The 22,394-nt window shown below is 41.5% G+C and overlaps 1 protein-coding gene and 1 pseudogene across 1 annotated transcript in view; one reads left to right on the forward strand and one right to left on the reverse strand.

Annotated features, from left to right (window-relative positions):
* LOC120573113 overlaps positions 1–22,162 on the reverse strand; it is a 78,338-nt gene extending 56,176 nt beyond the window's left edge. The window contains exon 1 of the mRNA XM_039822589.1: positions 22,113–22,162. Coding sequence (XP_039678523.1) covers positions 22,113–22,123 — 11 coding nt within the window. The 5' untranslated portion in view covers positions 22,124–22,162. The remainder of the gene's footprint in view (positions 1–22,112) is intronic.
* On the forward strand, positions 671–12,409 carry LOC120573129 (annotated as a pseudogene).
* Positions 22,163–22,394: the final 232 nt, after the last annotated feature.

Here is a 22,394-nt window from a genome sequence, read left to right on the forward strand (position 1 = left end):
ATCTGCCAGCTGTCGCGAGTAATCACTCCCTGGCATTTGTCCCCCTGGCATTTGTCATGGTGCCACTGAGTGTAAAAGCGCAAAATGCGGAGGAATGTCTCTATTTGGCTAACATATTTTAAAGGTGGAGGCGCAACATGGCGGCCGCCATTTGAGCGACTCGCTTGTATGTACGCTTACGAGAATACTTTGAAACCTCAGGAAGAGAAACTGAGCATGAATCTCTCTCCATGGATGGAGACACATTCAACAGTTGTGTGTAAATCATAGAGCAACGTAATGAAATGGCAGCATAGACAATCTGTCTGACGGTCTGAAAGGCTAAAGCTAAAGGCTAAGCTAAAGGTCTCTTGTAATAATGTAAAAAATATTTTGGTATTGATATATTGTTGATGTTTAGTACAACACAAGGCATTTAGGAACTGTTCAAAGATATGAACAGAAACCGTCATTCTAAAATTGCTATTGTTTGACTTACTGACTTGTGATGATGCCCAGAACTCAATTTGATAGGTATATGTTAATTATTCCATTGGACTCTATAATTCTGGGCTTTCCAGTCATATGGCTGGAAGACATTAGCTTTAATGTATATATATATATATATATATATATATAGTATAGATATGATTACTCTTATTTGTAATTACTTCACAGAAGTAAACCGCCACCATGAGTACAGACGCGGAGATGGCCATTTATGGCAAAGCTGCCATTTACCTTCGTAAGCCAGAAAGGGAGAGAATTGAGGCTCAAAGTGCACCATTTGATGCCAAGAGTGCCTGCTATGTGGCCGATACCAAGGAGCTATACTTGAAGGCAAAAGTCATCAAGAAAGATGGTGGCAAAGTCACCGTCGAACTCCTGGACACTAAAGAGGTTAGTATCATGAAGTCACAGTCAACTGGGAATTCAATATGATTATTTCTTATTGTGTCTAATGTCCTGTTGCAGGAGAGGACAGTGAAAGAAGATGACATCTATCCAATGAACCCTCCCAAGTATGACCAGATTGAGGACATGGCCATGATGACCCATCTCAATGAAGCCTCTGTGCTGTATAACCTCAAAGAGCGTTATGCAGCATGGATGATCTATGTAAGACAATCTGCCTAGTGAGAAAAGAACTATTGCGAATTGCTAAAGTTGTAGGAAAGATAGAGTTAACTGTTTAATCTCTATTATCACTTTCAGACCTACTCTGGGTTGTTCTGTGCCACTGTGAACCCCTACAAGTGGCTCCCAGTGTACAATGCTGAATGTGTAAGTGCCTATAGAGGCAAGAAGCGTATGGAGGCTCCACCCCACATCTTCTCTGTCTCTGACAACGCTTTTCAGTTCATGCTTACTGGTAAGTCATTACACAAACAATGTAGAATTCATCAGTATGAAGGGGTTTCTGTTGCAGTAACAGAGTAAATTATTTTGTTTTGTATTTACAGATAGGGAGAACCAGTCTATCTTGATCACGTAAGTTTGTTACATTTACATTTGTTGACGTTGTTTAACGTAGTCAAATATCTTGATCAAATTCTTAAAAGTCTATGTCTATACCTAGTGGAGAATCTGGTGCTGGAAAGACTGTGAACACCAAGCGTGTCATCCAGTACTTTGCAACAATCGCAGTTGGTGGAGCGAAGAGGGACACATCAAAGGTATCTTACTCTATGATTTAAATTCAGGCTTCTTCCTCTATAGAATATTTTTCAAGGGGGAACATTTTTCATTTTCTAACTGTAATTCCTAAACCTGGATTACAGGGGTCACTGGAGGATCAGATTATTGCAGCCAATCCCCTGCTGGAGGCCTATGGTAACGCCAAAACTATTAGGAATGACAACTCTTCTCGTTTTGTAAGTATGGAACAATTTCTACACATGAAAGAGGTCTTGTTACAGATTGCCAATGTGGAGGGACATTAAAAATCCTTTGTTCCAAACAGGGTAAATTCATCAGAATCCATTTTGGCACAACTGGCAAACTGGCTAGTGCTGATATTGAGACATGTAAGTAATAATAATAATACTCATAGTACATACATTGTACATACAGTGGAATTGAGAATTGGTCGGACTGTAATTTATGAACAATGTTTGTAGATCTGCTGGAGAAGTCAAGAGTGACATACCAGCTTTCTGATGAAAGAGGCTACCACATCTTCTTCCAGATGATGACCGGCCACATCCCTGAGCTGCTTGGTAAGAAAATTGAGAGGATGCACATTGTTTATCCTGTTCTCATATGAAACAAATGTTCTCAGGTGTTCACCCTTTTTTTGATCTCCAGATCAGGCACTCATCACAACCAATCCCTACGACTTCCCCATGTGTAGCATGGGTCAGATCGCTGTGGCCAGCATTGATGACAAAGCTGAGCTGGAAGCCACTGATGTGAGTGGTTTTTACTTTCAGATATTTAAATATATCAACATCAAAACTAATCTTTTAAGCGCATTTTTCTTAAGTGATTTTGATTGTGTGTCCCTCTCAGAATGCCATTGATATCCTGGGCTTCACTGGTGAAGAGAAAGTGAGCATCTACAGGATGACTGGTGCTGTGCTCCACCATGGTAACATGAAGTTCAAGCAGAAGCAGCGTGAGGAGCAGGCTGAGCCTGATGGCACAGAGGGTGAGTATTTAATGCCACCTCAGAGTGAATAGCTTGGGGGGAAACAGTAATACAGTTTTTAATCACACTGGTTTCTGTTCATATCATGATGAAATCTCTAAACTATTTTCAGAGGCTGACAAGGTTGCTTACTTGCTGGGTCTGAACTCTGCTGACATGCTCAAGGCTCTGTGCTCTCCCAGAGTGAAGGTCGGAAATGAGTATGTCACCAAGGGACAGACTGTACCTCAGGTAATTGAGATGAACTGGTATTACTTCTGTTTAATTTACATGTAGTACATGTGTATTTATATTTTGACTTTTTTTATTTTGGATTTTTTTGTTAAAATACCAGTATTCCATCATTTTACAAGATGGTTGACGGTTGATTTTGAACAACTCACATCCTTGTTTTTATTCAGGTGATGAACGCAGTGCCTGCCCTGGCCAAGTCGATCTATGAGAGGATGTTCTTGTGGATGGTCTTCCGTATCAACCAGAGTTTGGACACTAAACAAGCTAGACAGTTCTACATTGGTGTCCTGGATATTGCTGGCTTTGAAATCTTTGACGTAAGCATCATTTAAAAAAATTCAGAGGCTGATGTTTTTCATGACAGGATCATTCTTATTGCCCTGCGAGAGATTATACTAATTATTTGTCCCATCACAGTTCAACACCTTGGAACAGCTGTGCATCAACTTCACCAATGAGAAACTGCAACAGTTCTTCAACCACACTATGTTTGTCCTGGAGCAAGAGGAGTACAAGAAGGAGGGTATTGTCTGGGATTTCATTGACTTTGGCATGGACTTGGCTGCTTGCATTGAACTCATTGAAAGGGTAATCATTTAATTTTGTAATTATATCTAATTGTTCTTAATTTGACTTGATGTATCACTTAATGACATACTTCTTCACACTTTTGTCAAGCCCATGGGAATCTTCTCCATCCTTGAAGAGGAGTGCATGTTCCCCAAGGCCACAGACACATCCTTCAAGAACAAGCTGTATGACCAGCATCTTGGAAAAAACAAAGCATTTGAGAAGCCTAAGCCCGCTAAGGGCAAGACCGAGGCCCACTTCTCCATGGCGCATTACGCCGGTACCGTGGACTACAATATTGCTGGCTGGCTGGACAAGAACAAGGATCCACTGAATGATTCTGTCGTTCAGCTGTACCAGAAATCCCCAGTGAAACTGCTGGCTGTTCTGTATCCTCCCGTCGTTGAGGGTATGATAGTAACTACAGTAAACTAAAACATATTTTAAGGTTATACTATATATTTTTAACTCACTGTAGCATGTGCTCATGTAAATGATATGTCACATTTTAACATAACATGTCTATTTAAAAACATTTACAGAAACTGGTGGTGGAAAGAAGGGTGGCAAGAAGAAGGGTGGTTATATGCAGACTGTGTCTTCACAGTTTAGGGTAAGGTTTAACATTGCAAACTTATCTCATTATCTCAATGTATGCTCAAACTCACAGTTGTTATATGCATGATATAACTCACCATTCTGGATCTACAGGAGAACTTGGGCAAGCTGATGACTAACTTGAGGAGCACCCATCCTCACTTTGTGCGCTGCCTGATTCCCAATGAGTCGAAGACTCCAGGTACATAGAAAACTTAATCTCAAGAGATTCTTTGAGGAGTGATTTGTTTTGTTGGTATGGTTTACTTCATTTAGAGCCTAACTATTTATTCAATGAAGTAATTAAGAAATGTATTTTTTACAGGTCTGATGGAGAACTTCCTGGTCATCCACCAGCTCAGGTGTAACGGTGTGCTGGAGGGTATCAGAATCTGCAGAAAAGGTTTCCCCAGCAGAATTCTCTATGCTGACTTCAAGCAGAGGTAGCAATGGATATTTAAAGAATTTTGATAGATTATTAAAAGAAAATGCTCGCACTGACCATTGCCTCTCATAAAAAGGTACAAGGTGCTGAATGCCAGTGTCATCCCCGAGGGCCACTTCATTGACAACAAGAAGGCTTCAGAGAAGCTGCTTGGGTCAATTGATATTAATGATGATGAGTACAAATTCGGACACACCAAGGTAAGCCCCTTGATTGCATTTTTATACTTATACTTATACTAGTGGTACTTTCCAATGATGGTCAGTGCATTTTGTCTGTTAAACAAAAAGAGTATCTTAAAAAAGTCTTACACAATTTTGTGTATTGTAATGGGAAATTAGGCCACTGAACGAGTAAAGGATAGAAATAGAGAACCTGCGCCACCATGTGGCCATTGATAAAGCAGGTTACATAGTAATAGTATAAGACTAGTACAAGTGCCCATACAGGATTGAAGTTTCCTAGAAAAAACCACAGCTGCCATCAGCCATTTAGAATAATTGTGTTTCACTGTCTACGATATTTTGCTACATATCCTGATTTAAAAAAAAAAAGGTTTCTTAATAATGTAAGACATTCATATGATTGTGTGGGGTACATGCTCTCTGAGTCATTTCTGGTTTAATGTTTAGAATAGTGCACAGTGCTGACATGAAGTCAATTTTCTCTTTGATTAGGTGTTCTTCAAGGCTGGTCTGCTGGGTGTCCTAGAGGAGATGAGAGATGAAAAATTGGCATCTCTGGTCACCATGACTCAGGCTTTGTGCCGTGGTTACCTCATGAGAACAGAGTTTGTGAAGATGACAGCGAGGAGGCATGTTGAAAACAACAATTTTGAGTGCACAGCTATGGAATGAATAATGAGGAATAACTTTGTCCCTAACAGCAATTTCTTTTCAACAGGGATGCTGTATATACCATCCAGTACAATGTCCGCTCATTCATGAATGTCAAACACTGGCCATGGATGAAGGTGTACTACAAGATCAAGCCTCTGCTGAAGAGTGCTGAAACGGAGAAGGAGCTGGCAGCTATGAAGGAGAACTATGATAAGATGAAAATTGACTTGGCTGCTGCCCTGGCCAAGAAGAAGGAACTGGAGGAGAAGATGGTGTCCTTTCTGCAGGAGAAGAATGATCTGCAGCTGCAAGTAGCATCTGTAAGTACACACCAATGGACAGTTCTGCTTTTTCATGTTTCTTAAGGTCCTATAACATGCTGCTTTTTGGATGTTTTTATATAGGCCTTAGTGTTCCCCCTAATACTGTATCTGAAGTCTCTTTCCCGAAATTCAGCAATGGTGCAGAATTACAGCCACTAGAGCCAGTCCCATAATGAGCTTTCCTTAGGATGTGCCATTTCTGTGTCTTTAGCTTTAAATGCTATTTAGGAGGAGAGAGGCGGGGCAAGGTGGAGGGTGGGGGTGTGGCCTTGACCAGCTTGCGGTCATGGTTGTAGCTCTATTTTCTCATGGGCAGGCCAAATTCTCTGGGCAGCTGTGGGTGGCGGGTAAAGCAGAGAAAGAGGATGTAACCTTTCCCCTTATGACAACATAAAGGGAAGATTCCAGATTGGCCCATCGGAGCTTTCATTTTCTCAAAGGCGAAGCAGGATACCCAGGGCTCGGTTTACACCTATCGCCATTTCTAGCCACTGGAGGGGAACTCATATTAATGTTAAAAAAACTCCTAAAGGGACATTTTCATGCCATGGGACCTTTAATGTTAATGCGCTAACATAAATATTTTGAAAATTAACTAGGAATCAGAGAATCTGAATGATGCTGAAGAGAGATGTGAGGGACTTATCAAGAGTAAGATTCAGCTCGAGGCCAAACTCAAAGAGACAACCGAGAGACTGGAGGATGAAGAGGAAATGAATGCTGAGCTCACTGCCAAGAAGAGAAAGCTGGAGGATGAATGCTCTGAGCTCAAGAAGGATATTGATGACCTGGAACTTACCTTGGCCAAAGTGGAAAAAGAGAAACATGCCACAGAGAACAAGGTTGGTAAATAATAATCTGTCCAGCAGATGAAGTAAGATTATAATGATGACCGTTTAAAGACAAGATTTTTCTTGCACGCTTAGGTTAAGAACCTGACTGAGGAGATGGCCTCTCAAGATGAGAGCATTGCTAAGCTGACCAAGGAAAAGAAAGCCCTTCAGGAGGCTCATCAGCAGACTCTTGATGACCTGCAGGCAGAGGAAGACAAAGTCAACACTCTGACCAAGGCCAAGACCAAGCTTGAGCAGCAAGTGGATGATGTAAGTTTACAAAGTCTCTTGCATTGGCAAAGCAAGAGTATTCTTCTTGAATGTGATGGTTAAAATCTTATTTCTTAGCTTGAGGGTTCTCTGGAGCAAGAGAAGAAGCTCCGTATGGACCTTGAGAGAGCCAAGAGAAAGCTGGAGGGTGATCTGAAACTGGCCCAGGAATCCATCATGGATCTTGAGAATGACAAGCAGCAGTCTGATGAGAAGATCAAAAAGTAACGTCATTTTTGAATTTGTACAACCATTCTCTTAAAAATTGTGGTCAACTGCATGAACTCTATGTACTTTATCTATAATTCTTACAGGAAGGACTTTGAAATCAGTCAGTTCCTTAGCAAGATTGAAGATGAGCAGTCACTGGGTGCTCAGCTTCAGAAGAAGATCAAGGAGCTCCAGGTGACATATCGCATTACACGAAACATTTCTGCATGTGTTCCCAATTTTGTGTATTAAAATTGAAAGTTTACTGAAAGACACATCACATCTATATTCAACAGGCTCATATTGAGGAACTGGAGGAGGAGGTTGAGGCTGAGCATGCTGCTCGTGCCAAGGTTGAGAAGCAGAGAGCTGACCTCTCCAGGGAACTTGAGGAGATCAGTGAGAGGCTGGAGGAGGCCGGCGGTGCCACTGCTGCTCAGATTGAGATGAACAAGAAGCGTGAAGCCGAGTTCCAGAAGCTCCGTCGTGATCTTGAGGAGTCCACTCTGCAGCATGAAGCCACTGCTGCTGCTCTTCGCAAGAAGCAGGCTGACAGCGTAGCTGAGCTGGGAGAGCAGATCGACAACCTCCAGCGTGTAAAGCAGAAGCTTGAGAAGGAAAAGAGTGAATACAAGATGGAGATTGATGACCTCTCCAGCAACATGGAGGCTGTTGCTAAAGCAAAGGTACACAATGCATTACATGCTATTTTATTAACTAGTAAGTATAGTAAATAATGTAATTAATAGTATAAATGAAATCTGATCACTGATCTCATTTCTATTTACTCATTAGGGAAATTTTGAAAAGATTTGCCGTACTCTAGAGGACCAACTTAGCGAACTGAAGACCAAGAATGATGAAAATGTCCGTCAAGTCAATGACGCAAATGGAAAGAAAGCACGTCTCCTGACAGAAAATGGTATCTAAGACTTTTAAACTGAATGATTGTGTATATTATTAAGAAACCTGACAAAAACTAATGTATCATGACATCTTTCACACAAGGTGAGTTCAGCCGTCAAATTGAAGAGAAAGAAGCTCTTGTCTCCCAGCTGTCCAGAGGCAAACAGGCATTCACACAGCAGATTGAGGAGCTGAAAAGACAGATTGAAGAGGAGGTTAAGGTAAGACACTGTTAAGTGAGTGTGTATTGGTATTATTAGTTTGGGATTAAGGAATTTTGTAAATTCAATCATATTTCTTATACCAGGCCAAGAATGCTCTTGCCCATGGACTGCAATCAGCCCGCCATGACTGTGATCTGCTGAGGGAGCAGTTTGAGGAGGAGCAGGAGGCCAAGGCTGAGCTGCAGCGTGGAATGTCCAAGGCCAACGGTGAGGTGGCTCAGTGGAGAACTAAGTATGAAACTGATGCTATCCAGCGCACTGAGGAGCTTGAGGAATCCAAGTGAGTATGATTCAAACAATTCAATGGGCAGTTCAGAAGTGTAGCACTTTAGCATAACTCAAATACAGTACTTGCATTTAAACAAATGTTCTGAACAGGTTTTCAATTCTTTGTATTTAGTATCTTATTACAAAAATAACATTTTAGATTAAAGGTGCTGTAGGTAGGATTGTGAAGATCCAGGACAATTTGAACATCGACAACTTCTCAGTCCCTTCCCCCTTTCCGCTAAAGCCCAAACGGTCCCCTAAGCCCCTCCCCCCACAAGGGAGAGCTGTGCACGATAGAGCGCTTGTGAAGAGGGGGGAAGGGGAGGAAACCTATCTGCAGCTCGTGCGCGGGGAAGGGGGAGGGGAGGACGCTATGAAATGCTGTGCCTGAGCAGTGATTGACACGCAGTTAAGCCACGTCCACACATACCAAAACGATCTTTTTTTTATCCGTCTTCCCTGGATTCGTTTCAAGAATAGTTGTGTCCAAACGAATCCATTTGTAAATGACTCAATACGCTACTTCATATGTCAGCCCTATAGGTGGCGCTGTTTCTGCTACAGAAATTCACCAAAAAACGGAGAAGAAGAGCATTGTCACTTCCACTTCCCATCATAACATGACTAGCTAACGCTCTCTTAATACATCCGTGGACTATAATACTTTCACCACTGCTCATTTTATGAAGGCCACCGCAAGAAAACGTGTCTTCAAACGAGAGCCGTTTTTGAATTTTTTCACCCTGAGACCAGGTTTCAAAAAAGTGCATTTTCAGGCAGTGCATTTACAGGATTCGTTTGGACAGTCGGCCCAAACGATGCAAAACATGTGGGTTTGCACAAAGAAACGTTTCCGTGTGGATGGCCCCTTAGACAGCCCCCCTGGGCCTGATTGGAGCATCTGAACCAGGAGCTGTGGATTTTTGCAAATCCCATACAGGCTGTAGGTGGTACCAGAGGAGCTGGATTTAAATTGATTTAAATTACCTGCTTCATGTAGTTCTACTGGAACATAGGGTCAGTTTGAGCAAATATGACAGAAAGTTAGTTGTATAAGGCTTACGTACTGCATCTTTAAAGCAGTGCTTTCTTATATTCATCTAGGTTCTGAAACTATGTAATGATTTGTATTTCATTCATGAAAAAATATCTGGAAAAAAGAAGTTTCAGTGGAAAACAAATCTTATCCTTTTCAAACAGGAAAAAGCTGGCTCAGCGTCTTCAGGAGGCTGAGGAGCAGATTGAGGCAGTGAACTCCAAGTGTGCTTCTCTTGAGAAAACCAAACAGAGGCTCCAGAGTGAGGTGGAGGACCTCATGATTGATGTGGAGAGGACCAATGGACTGGCTGCCAACCTGGACAAGAAGCAGAGGAACTTTGACAAGGTAGCATTGTTAACTTTGTGTGGCCAAGCCATACAAACAATTTAAATATACATTTATTTTTTTCTGATATTGCCAGATAACCAACAAATGTTATTCAGGTGTTGGCTGAGTGGAAACAGAAGTTTGAGGAGGGTCAGGCCGAGCTCGAGGGAGCACAGAAGGAGGCTCGTTCTCTCAGCACTGAGCTGTTCAAGATGAAGAACTCTTATGAGGAATCTCTGGATCAACTGGAGACTTTGAAGCGGGAAAACAAGAACTTGCAACGTAAGTTCTACATTATGTAACTGTTACATTGTAGTCAACACTTGTATTTCTTACATTGTATTGAATTTTGTTAGAATAAAGTGTTTTTATTTTACATTGTAAGGTTTAACAATATAAAACACATGTATCTCTCTGCAGACGAGATCTCAGATCTGACTGAACAGATTGGTGAGACTGGCAAGAGCATCCATGAGCTGGAGAAGTCCAAGAAGCAGGTGGAGACCGAGAAGGCTGAGATCCAGACGGCTCTTGAAGAGGCTGAGGTACTATTTTTCTCGGGGAAATCTTCTGAAAAAAAATCTTAATCATAGACAAATATACATAAAAAGGTTTAAAGGCAAAGATTAATATTAAATTCTTTGATATCATTAGGGAACTCTGGAACATGAAGAGTCTAAGATCCTGCGTGTCCAGCTGGAGCTCAACCAGATTAAGGGTGAGGTGGACAGGAAGCTGGCAGAGAAAGATGAGGAGATGGAGCAGATCAAGAGGAACAGCCAGAGGGTGATTGACTCCATGCAGAGCACTCTGGATTCTGAGGTCAGGAGCAGAAACGATGCCCTGAGAATCAAGAAGAAGATGGAGGGAGACCTGAATGAGATGGAGATTCAGCTGAGCCACGCCAATCGCCAGGCTGCTGAGTCCCAGAAGCAGCTGAGGAATGTGCAGGCGCAGCTGAAGGTATTGTTAGACACAGAGTTGTTGCACAGACTACGATCAGTGCAAGTACATTTTGGCATTCGTGTGAATATGTTCCTGATATTTTTTCACTAGGATGCACAACTGCACCTTGATGATGCTGTCAGAGCACAGGAAGACTTCAAGGAACAAGCTGCTATGGTGGATCGCAGGAACGGTCTGATGTTAGCTGAAATCGAGGAACTCAGAGCTGCTCTGGAACAGACAGAGAGAGGTCGCAAAGTTGCTGAGCAGGAGCTGGTGGATGCCAGTGAGCGTGTTGGACTTCTGCACTCTCAGGTGAACAAGCCCAATCATTTCTTCAATAATTCAATAATCTAATGAGAATATAAATTATGTGAAAATGAGGCATGTAATGACTAAATTGCCTTTTTTGCCTTTTAGAACACAAGCCTTCTGAACTCCAAGAAGAAGCTTGAGTCTGACCTGGTCCAGGTCCAGAGTGAAGTGGATGACACTGTTCAGGAAGCAAGAAATGCAGAGGAGAAGGCCAAGAAGGCCATCACTGATGTAGGTTTACATTTCATTTGTTCTTCCTTTCACTCCAATATGTTCAAGATATTTCTCATTAACATTTTATGCTGTCTCTTATAGGCTGCTATGATGGCTGAGGAGCTGAAGAAGGAGCAGGATACCAGCGCTCACCTGGAGAGGATGAAGAAGAACCTGGAGGTCGCTGTGAAGGACCTGCAGCACCGCCTGGATGAGGCTGAGAACCTGGCCATGAAGGGTGGCAAGAAGCAGCTCCAGAAACTTGAGTCCAGGGTATGAAAGTCACTTTAAGAATTTGCACAACTGAAGCAAGACTTTTGGAAAAGAAAGACAGATACTTATTGTCTTGTTCTTTGAAGGTGCGTGAACTGGAGGCAGAGGTTGAGGCTGAGCAGAGACGCGGAGCAGATGCCATTAAGGGTGTCCGCAAATATGAGAGGAGGGTGAAGGAGCTCACCTATCAGGTACAGTCACTTTGATAGTTACCATGTACAGTACAAAAATGATCTAATATATTTACCATTAAAAATACACATGCAAATCTATATTGCCTATTACAGACTGAGGAGGACAAGAAAAACGTTGGCAGGCTGCAGGATCTGGTTGACAAATTGCAGCTGAAGGTCAAGGCCTACAAGAGGCAGGCTGAGGAGGCGGTAAGGACAAAATATACATTTTCAACACTGAAAGTTTGACGATATATCATAGTTATTTTAATGTACTGTAGTACTATGGATCTTTTTGAAAAAAAATGTCTATGTCTTGTATTTCAGGAGGAGCAGGCCAACACTCATCTGTCCAAGTGCAGGAAGGTTCAGAATGAGCTGGAGGAGGCTGAGGAGCGCGCTGATATCGCAGAGTCCCAGGTCAATAAGCTGAGGGCAAAGAGCCGTGACTCTGGCAAGGTAAATACATACATCAGTTTAGTGAAAAATAACCAACAAAGCAATTATTCTTTGATGTATGTCTGTCGATATGTTAGAGCAGATTATTTACATTGTTATGTTGACCTTATAAAGCATTAGGTTTAAATACTATAAAATGAACAGATCACAATTATTGTCCCCTATCACTTATTCAAACTCACACAAACCATTTCTGTGTTTTTTTACAGGGAAATGAAACAGCAGAGTAAAGCACACAAGAGTTTGGTTGTGTTGAAACATATAATATGAAATATTTCATGCCGAAACAATAAAGGTTAAACTTTTGTTATTAAATTCTGTCTGTAATACTTTCATCTCTTTGCTTCTCTCAAAAGTAGTTGTGAGATTTGAATAACACTTTTTTTGGGACATGAAAAATAAACATCCTTAACATTTGAGGTGAACGTGAACAATATGGGCAGTTAAAAAAACAAGGAGCAAATGTGTTTTCCTAATCTGGAAAACAGGCACAAAAAAAGAATAATTCATTACCTAATCCAAAATTAGCTCTCACTTCTGCGCAATCTTTGGAGGCCACAGGCACAATTTAGACAGCAGAATAAACTCTGGACTCCTAGAACCACAACTTTGGCTCTGATAGAAAGCAGTCATTAGCTCACAAAACCAACAAATGTTTCTGCAGGTTTTACCAATTCAAATTTGACTTAAGACCTTTTTATGACCATTATGAATGAAATTTAAGTCTTACGTATATCACGACATTAAAAACAAAAAACTGCAGATCAGATCAAACTTATAAAATGGTTGTGGTGCCTTAAAGGTGCCTGAATTGATACTTTAAAATAAAGAAGAGCATGACTTGTGTATTGCTAAGGCCATATGGTCAAATCTTTTTGTTTTATTAAGAATACAAAAACAATTATAACACAACTTATTTTACTAGTCAATTGCAGTTACAGGACAAAAAGAAGAACCACTAGATGATAAAAGGGTATTTTACAAAAATATTGAATGCACCACTACCTCACTAACTGTAATTGAACATACCATTAAATTATGTGTTGTTTCTCCAACAACTCTGAGTCTTTAAAGGGGAACTATGCAGTTTTTTAGCTTAATTTACCTTAACTGAACAGCTTCAGAGTCATTGGAATGGTTATATGACTTTTTTCGGGTTGAATGGTGGCCGCCTCACTTCCCCCTAGCGCCTTAGAGCGGAAAAACCACCCTTGCAACTTTGGGCTGGCGAGCCGCGTGATATCAGGCCTCACAATGTAATGAATTGCTTCACGGCACTGCACACATACAGGAACTGGCTAGCTATAAGATCAAGGTAGCGATGGAGTTTTTCACACTATCGTCATGGCTGAGCCGGCAAAAAAAGAAGCAGAAAGCTAGGAGAGCATTGTCGGAGGAAACAGAGAAAGAGGAAACGGCACACTGACCGAGAAAGAAGTTTACATCGGACCTGCGTTTTCAGAATGGCTAGAACCGAGACAAACAGAAGCCTGCAAATGCAATGCTGACCTGGCGTTCTTGCTGTTGCACTTGTAAGTATCTTTGGGATAAACTCAGTTTAATCTTTGTATGTCTTGTTATTGTGACCTCAGGATTATTTTTTTTTTTTTCAGGAAAGGTTTTTATTATGATCGCTGTCTGTTACGGGCTTACTAGCTAGCTTACTAGCTGTCTACCTCAGTGGACATGGCTCCATGCGTTCGCCGGCTTCTTTGAAATCAAATGCACATGACCATATTTATCATCACAACAGTGATGATAAATATCTATCTAGCTGTAGGTGGAGCTATATAGAGAAACCTGCGAGCAAAAAGCAAAGAAGAAGAAATTGCCCAAACTGCATAGCGCCCCTTTAACTGCCAACTGTTGGGTGTTCCAGTCTTGGAATCATTTCCAGTGAAATACTGCCACATTTTAACGTTACACCGTTTAGTTTCAGAATTTAACCATATTTAAGCAAGTACTGGCTAACGTTACCTGCTCCGAATTGTAATGTAGTGTTACATGCAGCCAGAGGTGTCAAGTAATGAAGTACAAATACTTTGTTACCTTACTTAAAGGGAAACTTCACCGATTAACATTAAGCTTTGTATCAGTAGAAACCTGGTAGTATTTTTGAATGACCATGCTTCCCTCCCTCATGTCCCCCTGAGAGGGGAGATCTCTGTATTGTGGGTCTGGAAAAAAGCCTCAGATGACGCAAAATGATGATTTTTGCGTCATCTGAGTTTTTTTTGCCCAGAGGCAAAAGACTACAGCCTGTATTAGGAGCCACTTCCGCATAGCCCAAAGGGGGTTGGACTGTCGGCTTTTTCCGGAGATTGCCGAGGAAAAAACGAGTGTCAGCTATCTTGAATCCTCGCTTAGCTTCTCAGCAGGAGCAGAAACTGTTCATCCCGACGGAAATTTTAGAACAACAATTATGTGCATTCAAACTACCACACACGTGTACCACTGGGATACATTGGAACACATCGGAGAATATGCAGGACACTTTATTACAGACGCAATACTCCACACACTACGCGAGCTTCGCCTGCACGGAGACCAGCGGTGGTGCTCGATTCCTGTGGCCGGCAAAGTGACCTCATCAGCGGGGAGCGTTGAACGAGTGTGCCGGTGGAAAGCTAACACTAGCCAGCCATCTGTTCACCAACCTTGATTGGGAGAGGTGGGGGCATTATTTAAGCCTGTGTGTGGACTCATTCTGTTTCTCTGTCTTCTCCTGCTGGGTGTGTGTGGAGACGTGTCCGGGTTGGCGTGCTGCACGTTTTTGCCGCTGCCCTAGGTCGTCAGTTTGCTGCGGTGTGAGCCGACCCTGTCTTGGCTGTGGATGTCCCCGTGTGGGTAGATGTACACCTGGGCTGCTGGCTTTGGGTGTCTCGTGTGGGCCGCTGTGTGCGTGCACAGAGTGCGTGCCTCCGCCGAGGTCTGAGGGCGGCGTGTCCTGTAAATCGCTGGACCAGGCTGCAGCCTCATACATGCTGCTGCGGGGCTATCGTGGTGCCACAACTAATTAAAGGGCCAGTACTCCCCGGCACGCTCTTCTTCCACTGATGCTGTTCTGGATATTGGTACAAAAGCAGTCTGGATAATGGTACAAAAGTGTTCTGGTTACTGATACAAATTGGCTCTGTAAATATTTGTATTAACTGTTGTACATATTGCATGTGTTTTTTTTTTGTTCTTTTCATTTTGGTTGATTTGCTTTCTTTTCATTATGCATGCTCGATTGTTGATTTGAATTGATTGTTTATTACTTTTCTAATATCCATTACCTACTCCTTTTTAACAGAAAAGATGTTGCCATTTTAGTATAACATTTATAATAAATAAAATTGTATATTTTATAATTACTTTATTGTCTCTGACCCCCTCATTTTAGATAAATCGGATCTGTGTGCTTGAAAGGTCATAGGTCACTCGCTTCATTCTCACTGGTACTGCCACACGTGACGTTGTCGGCAGGATTATCAAAACATTAAAGGGGCAGAGACAATAAATATATTTTTTTGTTGTCGTTTGAACTTAATCATTGTGTTGTGCTTTTAATCCAGAATAGCACTAGTGGTGTTAGGACTCAACATTTCCAAATTTGGCTTTTTTTTTCCAAATTTCAGCTTCCTCAGCTGTCATGGATGAGGAAGTGCAGCAGCGAAAAGAACTTGTTTCACAGCTTCAGGCGGACAACGGCGGACAACAGCGGACCCTGGTGGCGGTGCGTCCCATTCCGCTGCTTCATTCAGCGGTACACCATCCCATGCTCCCGCTGTAACAGAGCAGTTGGTTGCCATTCCTAGGGACTGCAGGTGCCCAATGTTTAACGGTAGGACGGGTTTGGGAATAGCCAAATGGGTCGAGGAGGTTGAGGCATGTATGCGTGCCCGACACTTAACTGCTGCTGAACAGGCTCTTTTCATCTTTGATCATTTGGAGGGAGAGGCGAAAGAAGAAATTAAGTACCGCTCTAGTGCTGACTGAAAGGACCCTGGTAAAGTCCTTGCCATCTTGAATGAGCTTTATGAGTGTGATCAGTCCTACATTACCTTGCAACAGGTTTTCTTCTCCCGGCGACAGCTCGAGGGTGAAACGTTGCAGGAGTTTTCTTTAGCTATCATGTCTTTAATGGCCCGCGTTAAACAGCAAGCCCCAGATGGTCTGCCCAATGATGATGTGCTGTCAAAGTGATGATGTGTAAAACCGTGACTGTGTTCTTCTTATAATTATAATTTCCTCTTCTTATTGTGGCAATGCGAATGGGATAAATGACACTCAGGGATTTTAAGATTTCCGACAACGCCACTTGGGATAGGCCCAAGACCTTTAGAGCACACAGGTTCGTTCCACTCGGTAAGCAAAACACGTGGTTCCCAGTTTACAAAAATACTTTATTTTAATAAAATGTATATAGATATATATTACCATAAAATTTTGCATGCATCACAAATAAAAAGAAAAACCTAATCAGGGGCTGAGGCCTACTGGTGGGAAGAGCATGTGAAGGGGAAGGAGAATTAATAAAACTAAATTAAAGAAAAAGGGTTCACCCAGACACAGTGATGTCACCAAATCCAAGGAACCATGGCACAAAAGAAGGAAGACCACCACCACCCACGTCACCAGCACCACCACCAGCCTGCAGCCACTGGAAAGGACCAACAAAAGGAGGTTACAACTGAATTAAACCCAAAAATGTACAAAAAAACCTACAACATAATACAGGAAATAATTCACAAAATCAGCTTAACAAAAAAATTTACTTAGTCCAAACAATAAAGTAAAGAAACCAATTTACTTAATTCAAACAATAATAAAGTAAAGAAAACAAAACAATTTACTTAATTCAAATGATAAAGTAAAGAAAACAAAACAAAGTAATACAAACTGAAGGATTAACTCCTCAGTCATTCGGCTAAAATGAAAGAACTAAACAGGTTAAAAGTCTGGTGTCGGCAATCCACCATGCAAGCCAACTGTAGTCCAAAGTCCAGCAACCAAGTAGCCAAGCAGTAGACACGCTGTGTAGTTCATGGCAGAAACAAAGCCGTATATTTAGCAGCAGAGAGTAGGCTGTGTAGTTAGCAACCGAGACACAGCAACAGACAAAGCCGCGTAGGTAAAACAGCAGACAAAGCTGTACATTTAGCAGCAGAGACAAAGCTGCCGAGAAAGCAGCGGCAGACAAAGCAACACGTTTAGCAGTAGACAAAGCAGCAGCGGCCCCAATCAGCTGGTGGGGGAGTCACGTGAATCACCACCTGTAGACTTCGGCCAGCTGATGAGCGTTCCCTGTTTTCAAAGTCAAACCTGCACAGGGAGAGGGAGGGAGAGAAAGACCTACACGGCAGCAGACATCTACCACCGCTTGAGAGAACCAAGGAATAAAACGGTGCACGGCATACGGAGCACTTGGTCGCTGCTCTGCAGTGAAAACACGCATTTTTTAAGCATGAGGACACAGTGATAAAAAGACGAAACGAAGCAATAGCCACAGCAGTAGCGCGGAGCATTACCTGCACAGCCAAACACCTGACCCGGAAATGATACTGACCTATATCGCTAACCAGACCACAATTTGCATTAACTGTATATTGACTCTTCACTACATTTCAGTTATTTATTCAGTTATAGAGAATTTAAAAATGTCAAGTAGCTCTTATCCTCTGGCAGAAGAAATGGGTACCCCAATGTAAACTAAATATTTCTAAACTATAGCCCTAATTTGGACCTACCTCAATTAAAACTTTAAATAATGTTGCTTGAGGCTGCAGGGGTTTTGCAATAGCTTCATGATATATATATATTCATGATCCTAATTCCTGGTGGAGAGAACAACGTTTGCATTGCATAAGAACCTGATGGATGGGAATGATTCCAGGTATTAGTCAAATCGTCAGGCATAACCAGGGAAACGGAGTTATTGTTTAGATAAACTTTAGATTTCGATTGTAAAACTAATTAAAATATGAACTAATTTTTTAAAAATGTGTTATTTGGCAAGTGACCATGGTATAAGCGGGTTAATGCCCTTCGAGGTGTCCAGTAAGTAAAGCTTAGGGACGGTTGTATATACGCTGCTCTTCATCGGCGGTGGAATACCGAAACTATACGGCAGAAAAACACAGAACACAAAGGCATCACATCTGCTGCAGCATGCCCACAGCAGAGGTATGTTATGATTACTACCTGAAGCGGAACAGACCAGGAAGAAGCACTGCACATCTCGGTTTTACAGAGAGAGCAGACACTAAGAGGCGCACAGGTCTGCTTCAGAGTCTTAACTTCAAACTCAATCATTAGTATTGCGCCCCTAAACTTTGTGTTGATGGCATCAATGTATTAGACTGGTTGGGCTATGATTCCTCTGAAATTCAAAATGACACCTTTCACAGCTTTCCTCACTTAGAGACAGTTGCTAGGTGATAGCAACAGATAAGGAGACTAATGATGCCCGCACGTACAGTATCTCACAAAAGTGAGTACACCCCTCACATTTTAATAAATATTTCATTATATATTTTAATGGGACAACACTGAAGAAATGACACTTTGCTACAATGTAAAGTATTAAGTTTACAGCTTGTATAACAGTGTAAATGTGCAGACCCCTAAAAATAACTCAACATACAGCCATTAATGTCTAAACCGCTGGCAACAAAAGTCAGTACACCCCTATGTTAAATTCCCATAGAGGCAGATTTTTATTTTTAAAGGCCAGTTATTTCATGGATCCAGGATACTATGCATCCTGATAAAGTTCCCTTGGCCTTCGGAATTAAAATAGCCCCCCCCCCTCCACATCATCACATACCCTTCACCATACCTAGAGATTGGCATGGGGTACTTTCCATAAAATCATCTCTCAATGCAAATCAAACCAGCTATTAGGCTAACTGACATAAAACCATGATTTTTATCATTGTCCCATTGCCCATTCTGGGCTGCGTGATTTTTGTCAGCAAATTGTTTTTTTTTTTTTTTTTTTTTTAGCAACTAAATGTCAGTCACGTGTCACTTTGTGCTCCAATCCATACCCTGAGAAGAAGATTTGCATAGCACTTCTGTGTGGCCAGCACAGAAGTCCTATAAATCCTCCACTCTCCCCCTCTTTTTTTATTTCTTTTTAAAAAAAATATTTACAAACTAGGGAATAAAAATAATTAAAAAAATCAACAAACCATAAAGAAATATCAATGGAAAAGCTACTACCTTGACTCTCAAATTATTTTTCCCCTTTTCAGAGAACTCCCTGGAATGCTCTGACTTGCAATGGGCTTCATCAATCACTCAGACACAATCCTACTCAAAAGCAACAAACCAAAAAGTAAAAGAAAAGGAAAAGATAACAGGATCAGAGTAAAATGTATAAAAAATGTAGCAGAAGAAAACTCAAAATCCAGTAACCTACTTAGAATATAATGATTAATCCCTTATTTCAATTACAAAATATTCTGGCATGGGGTAACATATCAAATAGTTCAGAGAGAAGATTACAATGATTCAAGCATTCACTCAGGAAATCTGTCTGCATCTATTGCATTGAATGAGGTGTGAAACCCCCTGTGTCTCCTAGACAGTCCTTCATTAACACAGGGGACAATACTGTAAGAGTTTGTTTGTTGGAAGAATAACTGAAACTTAGTCAAGGAACAGAAAATGGATTTAAAGTTTAAAGATCTAAGACTAAGGTATTCCCAAGTGTTGTCTATAAGACAACACTAAACATGAACAAAAAATGTAATCAAACAAAATCAATCATTTTAAATATTCAATGTTTTAGCAGGCTCCTTTTCCCCCTCAAAACAGAGGGACTGAATGTTCAAAGCCGACACATTTTCATACATTTTCTGCATTCATTGAGGAACTCCATTCAAACTTTAAAACATTCCACATCTTTCACACAGGGTCGGCGCCCAAACTCTTCCAAAGACATTCATACCGATTAATCCATTTCCACTTTTTCATCCATTCTCACTGATCCACCCTTTTCCACAAAATAAAACCAGCCATCCGTTTTTTAAACATATCGTACAGAAAGTGTACTATCCAGTTCTACCTAATGGAACCGCTGTTAGTTCTGCCACCCAGAGGATGGTATCCCAAATGCTATCCATAATTAATTCACAACACTGGGCTTGCATTAAGTTATAACCACACTGCGCTTTCAATTTCAACACATCTTATTTACAGTTTCACAACACACCGCGCGAGTCGCTGCCGTGGACTCAAATTCAAACACAATTCTATTTCAAAAATATTTACAGTAGCCTAGGCCTCTGTACAATTTCCTAAGTGTTTTTACACAATTCGACTATACCTATTTAATTGATTTTTCCTATTTCCATACTATGGGTCACGAGAAGAAAGCTCAAGGGTCTTCGCATGGGGCGGGCATCCGCCGTCGCTGTAACGCCGCTGGCCAGCTCCTACCCCTTCACAGCTTGTTACACTGGCTTAAAAAGTCTTAAATGTTTCCTCCGTGCCTTCACAGAAACAAATTTTCTGCCGCCGTCTCCCGGTCTTGCTATTTAAAATTTACCAGAGTATATCTCGGCCGGCTGTTTACGGACTTTTACTTCTTCTTTTCAAGGTCTAATACCCCGGCCGACTTCACTGACTTTTAAAATATTTTTTCAGGGGCTCCACCCCGGCCAACTGTACGGACATCTATAGGCTATGCACACGGTACCAACACTTTCAAAGGCTTCACCTCGGCCGACTTCTTACGGACTTATTGTGTGTGTATTAGCCTAATAATACCATGGATTTCACAGGCCATTTAAGCTTCCCATCACCACATAAATCACACACACAAATACAATTACTTTTGACTTATCGTTTTCAACGCAGTCTTCAATTGGGCATTACTTTTATCAATTACTTGTACAGATAACTTACAAGTTTGACGCTGCTGATCTCTCCCACCTAAATCTTTCTAAATTAACTATTGCAGATTTTCGATAAAAGCAGGTTCTGGCTCACCTTTCAATTTCGGGCCCTGTGTGAGAGATCAGCAGACACCAGCTCCTTCTTTCAGTTTGCCTTTTTTCTTTCGTCCTCCAAAAAATCACCGTCATGGTCGCCAATTGTTAGAAAACTCTAAAAGACGTGATAGTTCGATTTCTGAGGAGGAAGGAGAGGCTGGGGTCGAATTGAAAGTTAAGCAAGAGGTTTAATGAACAACACAATGAAAACGACAGTCAAAACACACTCAAACATAAAAAATTAAACACTGCCAGCAGCAGACTGCAAAACATGCTTCCCCTGTCGGGTCACAGTTAGCAGCCATGCGACATGACAAAACAATACACTGTAAACAGCGGTCTTCAAAATGCTTCCCCTTGCGGGGTCACAGATTGAAGCCCTGAGACCTTCTCAGGATCACACATTTATTCCCTATAACTGGGTGGTTCCTCAAATGAAATCTTCCCCTATTGGTCAGATGTCTCTCAAAAGAAAAGGTGTACGTTCCCAATCAATCCAAACTACATGAATACACATTCTTTGTTCTAATCACGTCTAGCTCAACAGGGGATGGCTCTCAAAGTTGTTTAAACAATAAGTCTTCTAGAGCTTTTACATTCATGCTAAATAACAGCCATGACCTAATCAATTCTTTAGAAACTTGAGTAGGTGTTAGCCAGACCAATACTGATTAGGTGTGGTGTGATGCAATCGGTTGATTCAGTGCTTCCTCCAGCTACAGTGTTCATTCAACTAAAAGTAAATTTTTATCAGACATCACCAATGGTTTAACTTTTTACAACCTATCAATAGCCAGTGTCTTAGTGAGCCCTGATATCAGAACATGAACCAAATGGGTTTGGTTTCTATAAAACCTAAACGACCAAGTAATGTAATCGGTGTATGTCCGACCACGGAAACACTGACGGACACAGCATGCCAGTTTGTAAAACTAGTTCTCAACATGTAGCCTTCAGAGTAGCGGAGTGATGCCTAACACGCAGCTTTACCCTTTCTACATGTAGCAAATATTCACTAAGAAGATCACACTTACCTGAAACTCATCCAATCGACTTTTGAAAACGGCTCAGTAGTAGCATATTCGTCTTGCTGTTAGAATCGACTAGAATTTGTGTTTGTTTTTGGTATGGGAAGTGAGAGAAGCAGACACGTCTAAAAAATTTTTAATGAAGTCCCAGTATTCCCAGTAAGAATCCTGAAAGGTCCCAGACAGTAATAATGGATTCAGACTCAGATTCTCTCTCGTAGTGTTTGGTTAAAGCTCCCAGTCCTCCCAGTAGCCGACCCACACGCTGCAACCCATTATCATCAACGG

The sequence above is a fragment of the Perca fluviatilis genome, chromosome 14 (assembly GCF_010015445.1).
Source record: "Perca fluviatilis chromosome 14, GENO_Pfluv_1.0, whole genome shotgun sequence".
In the NCBI taxonomy this organism is placed as follows: domain Eukaryota; kingdom Metazoa; phylum Chordata; class Actinopteri; order Perciformes; family Percidae; genus Perca; species Perca fluviatilis.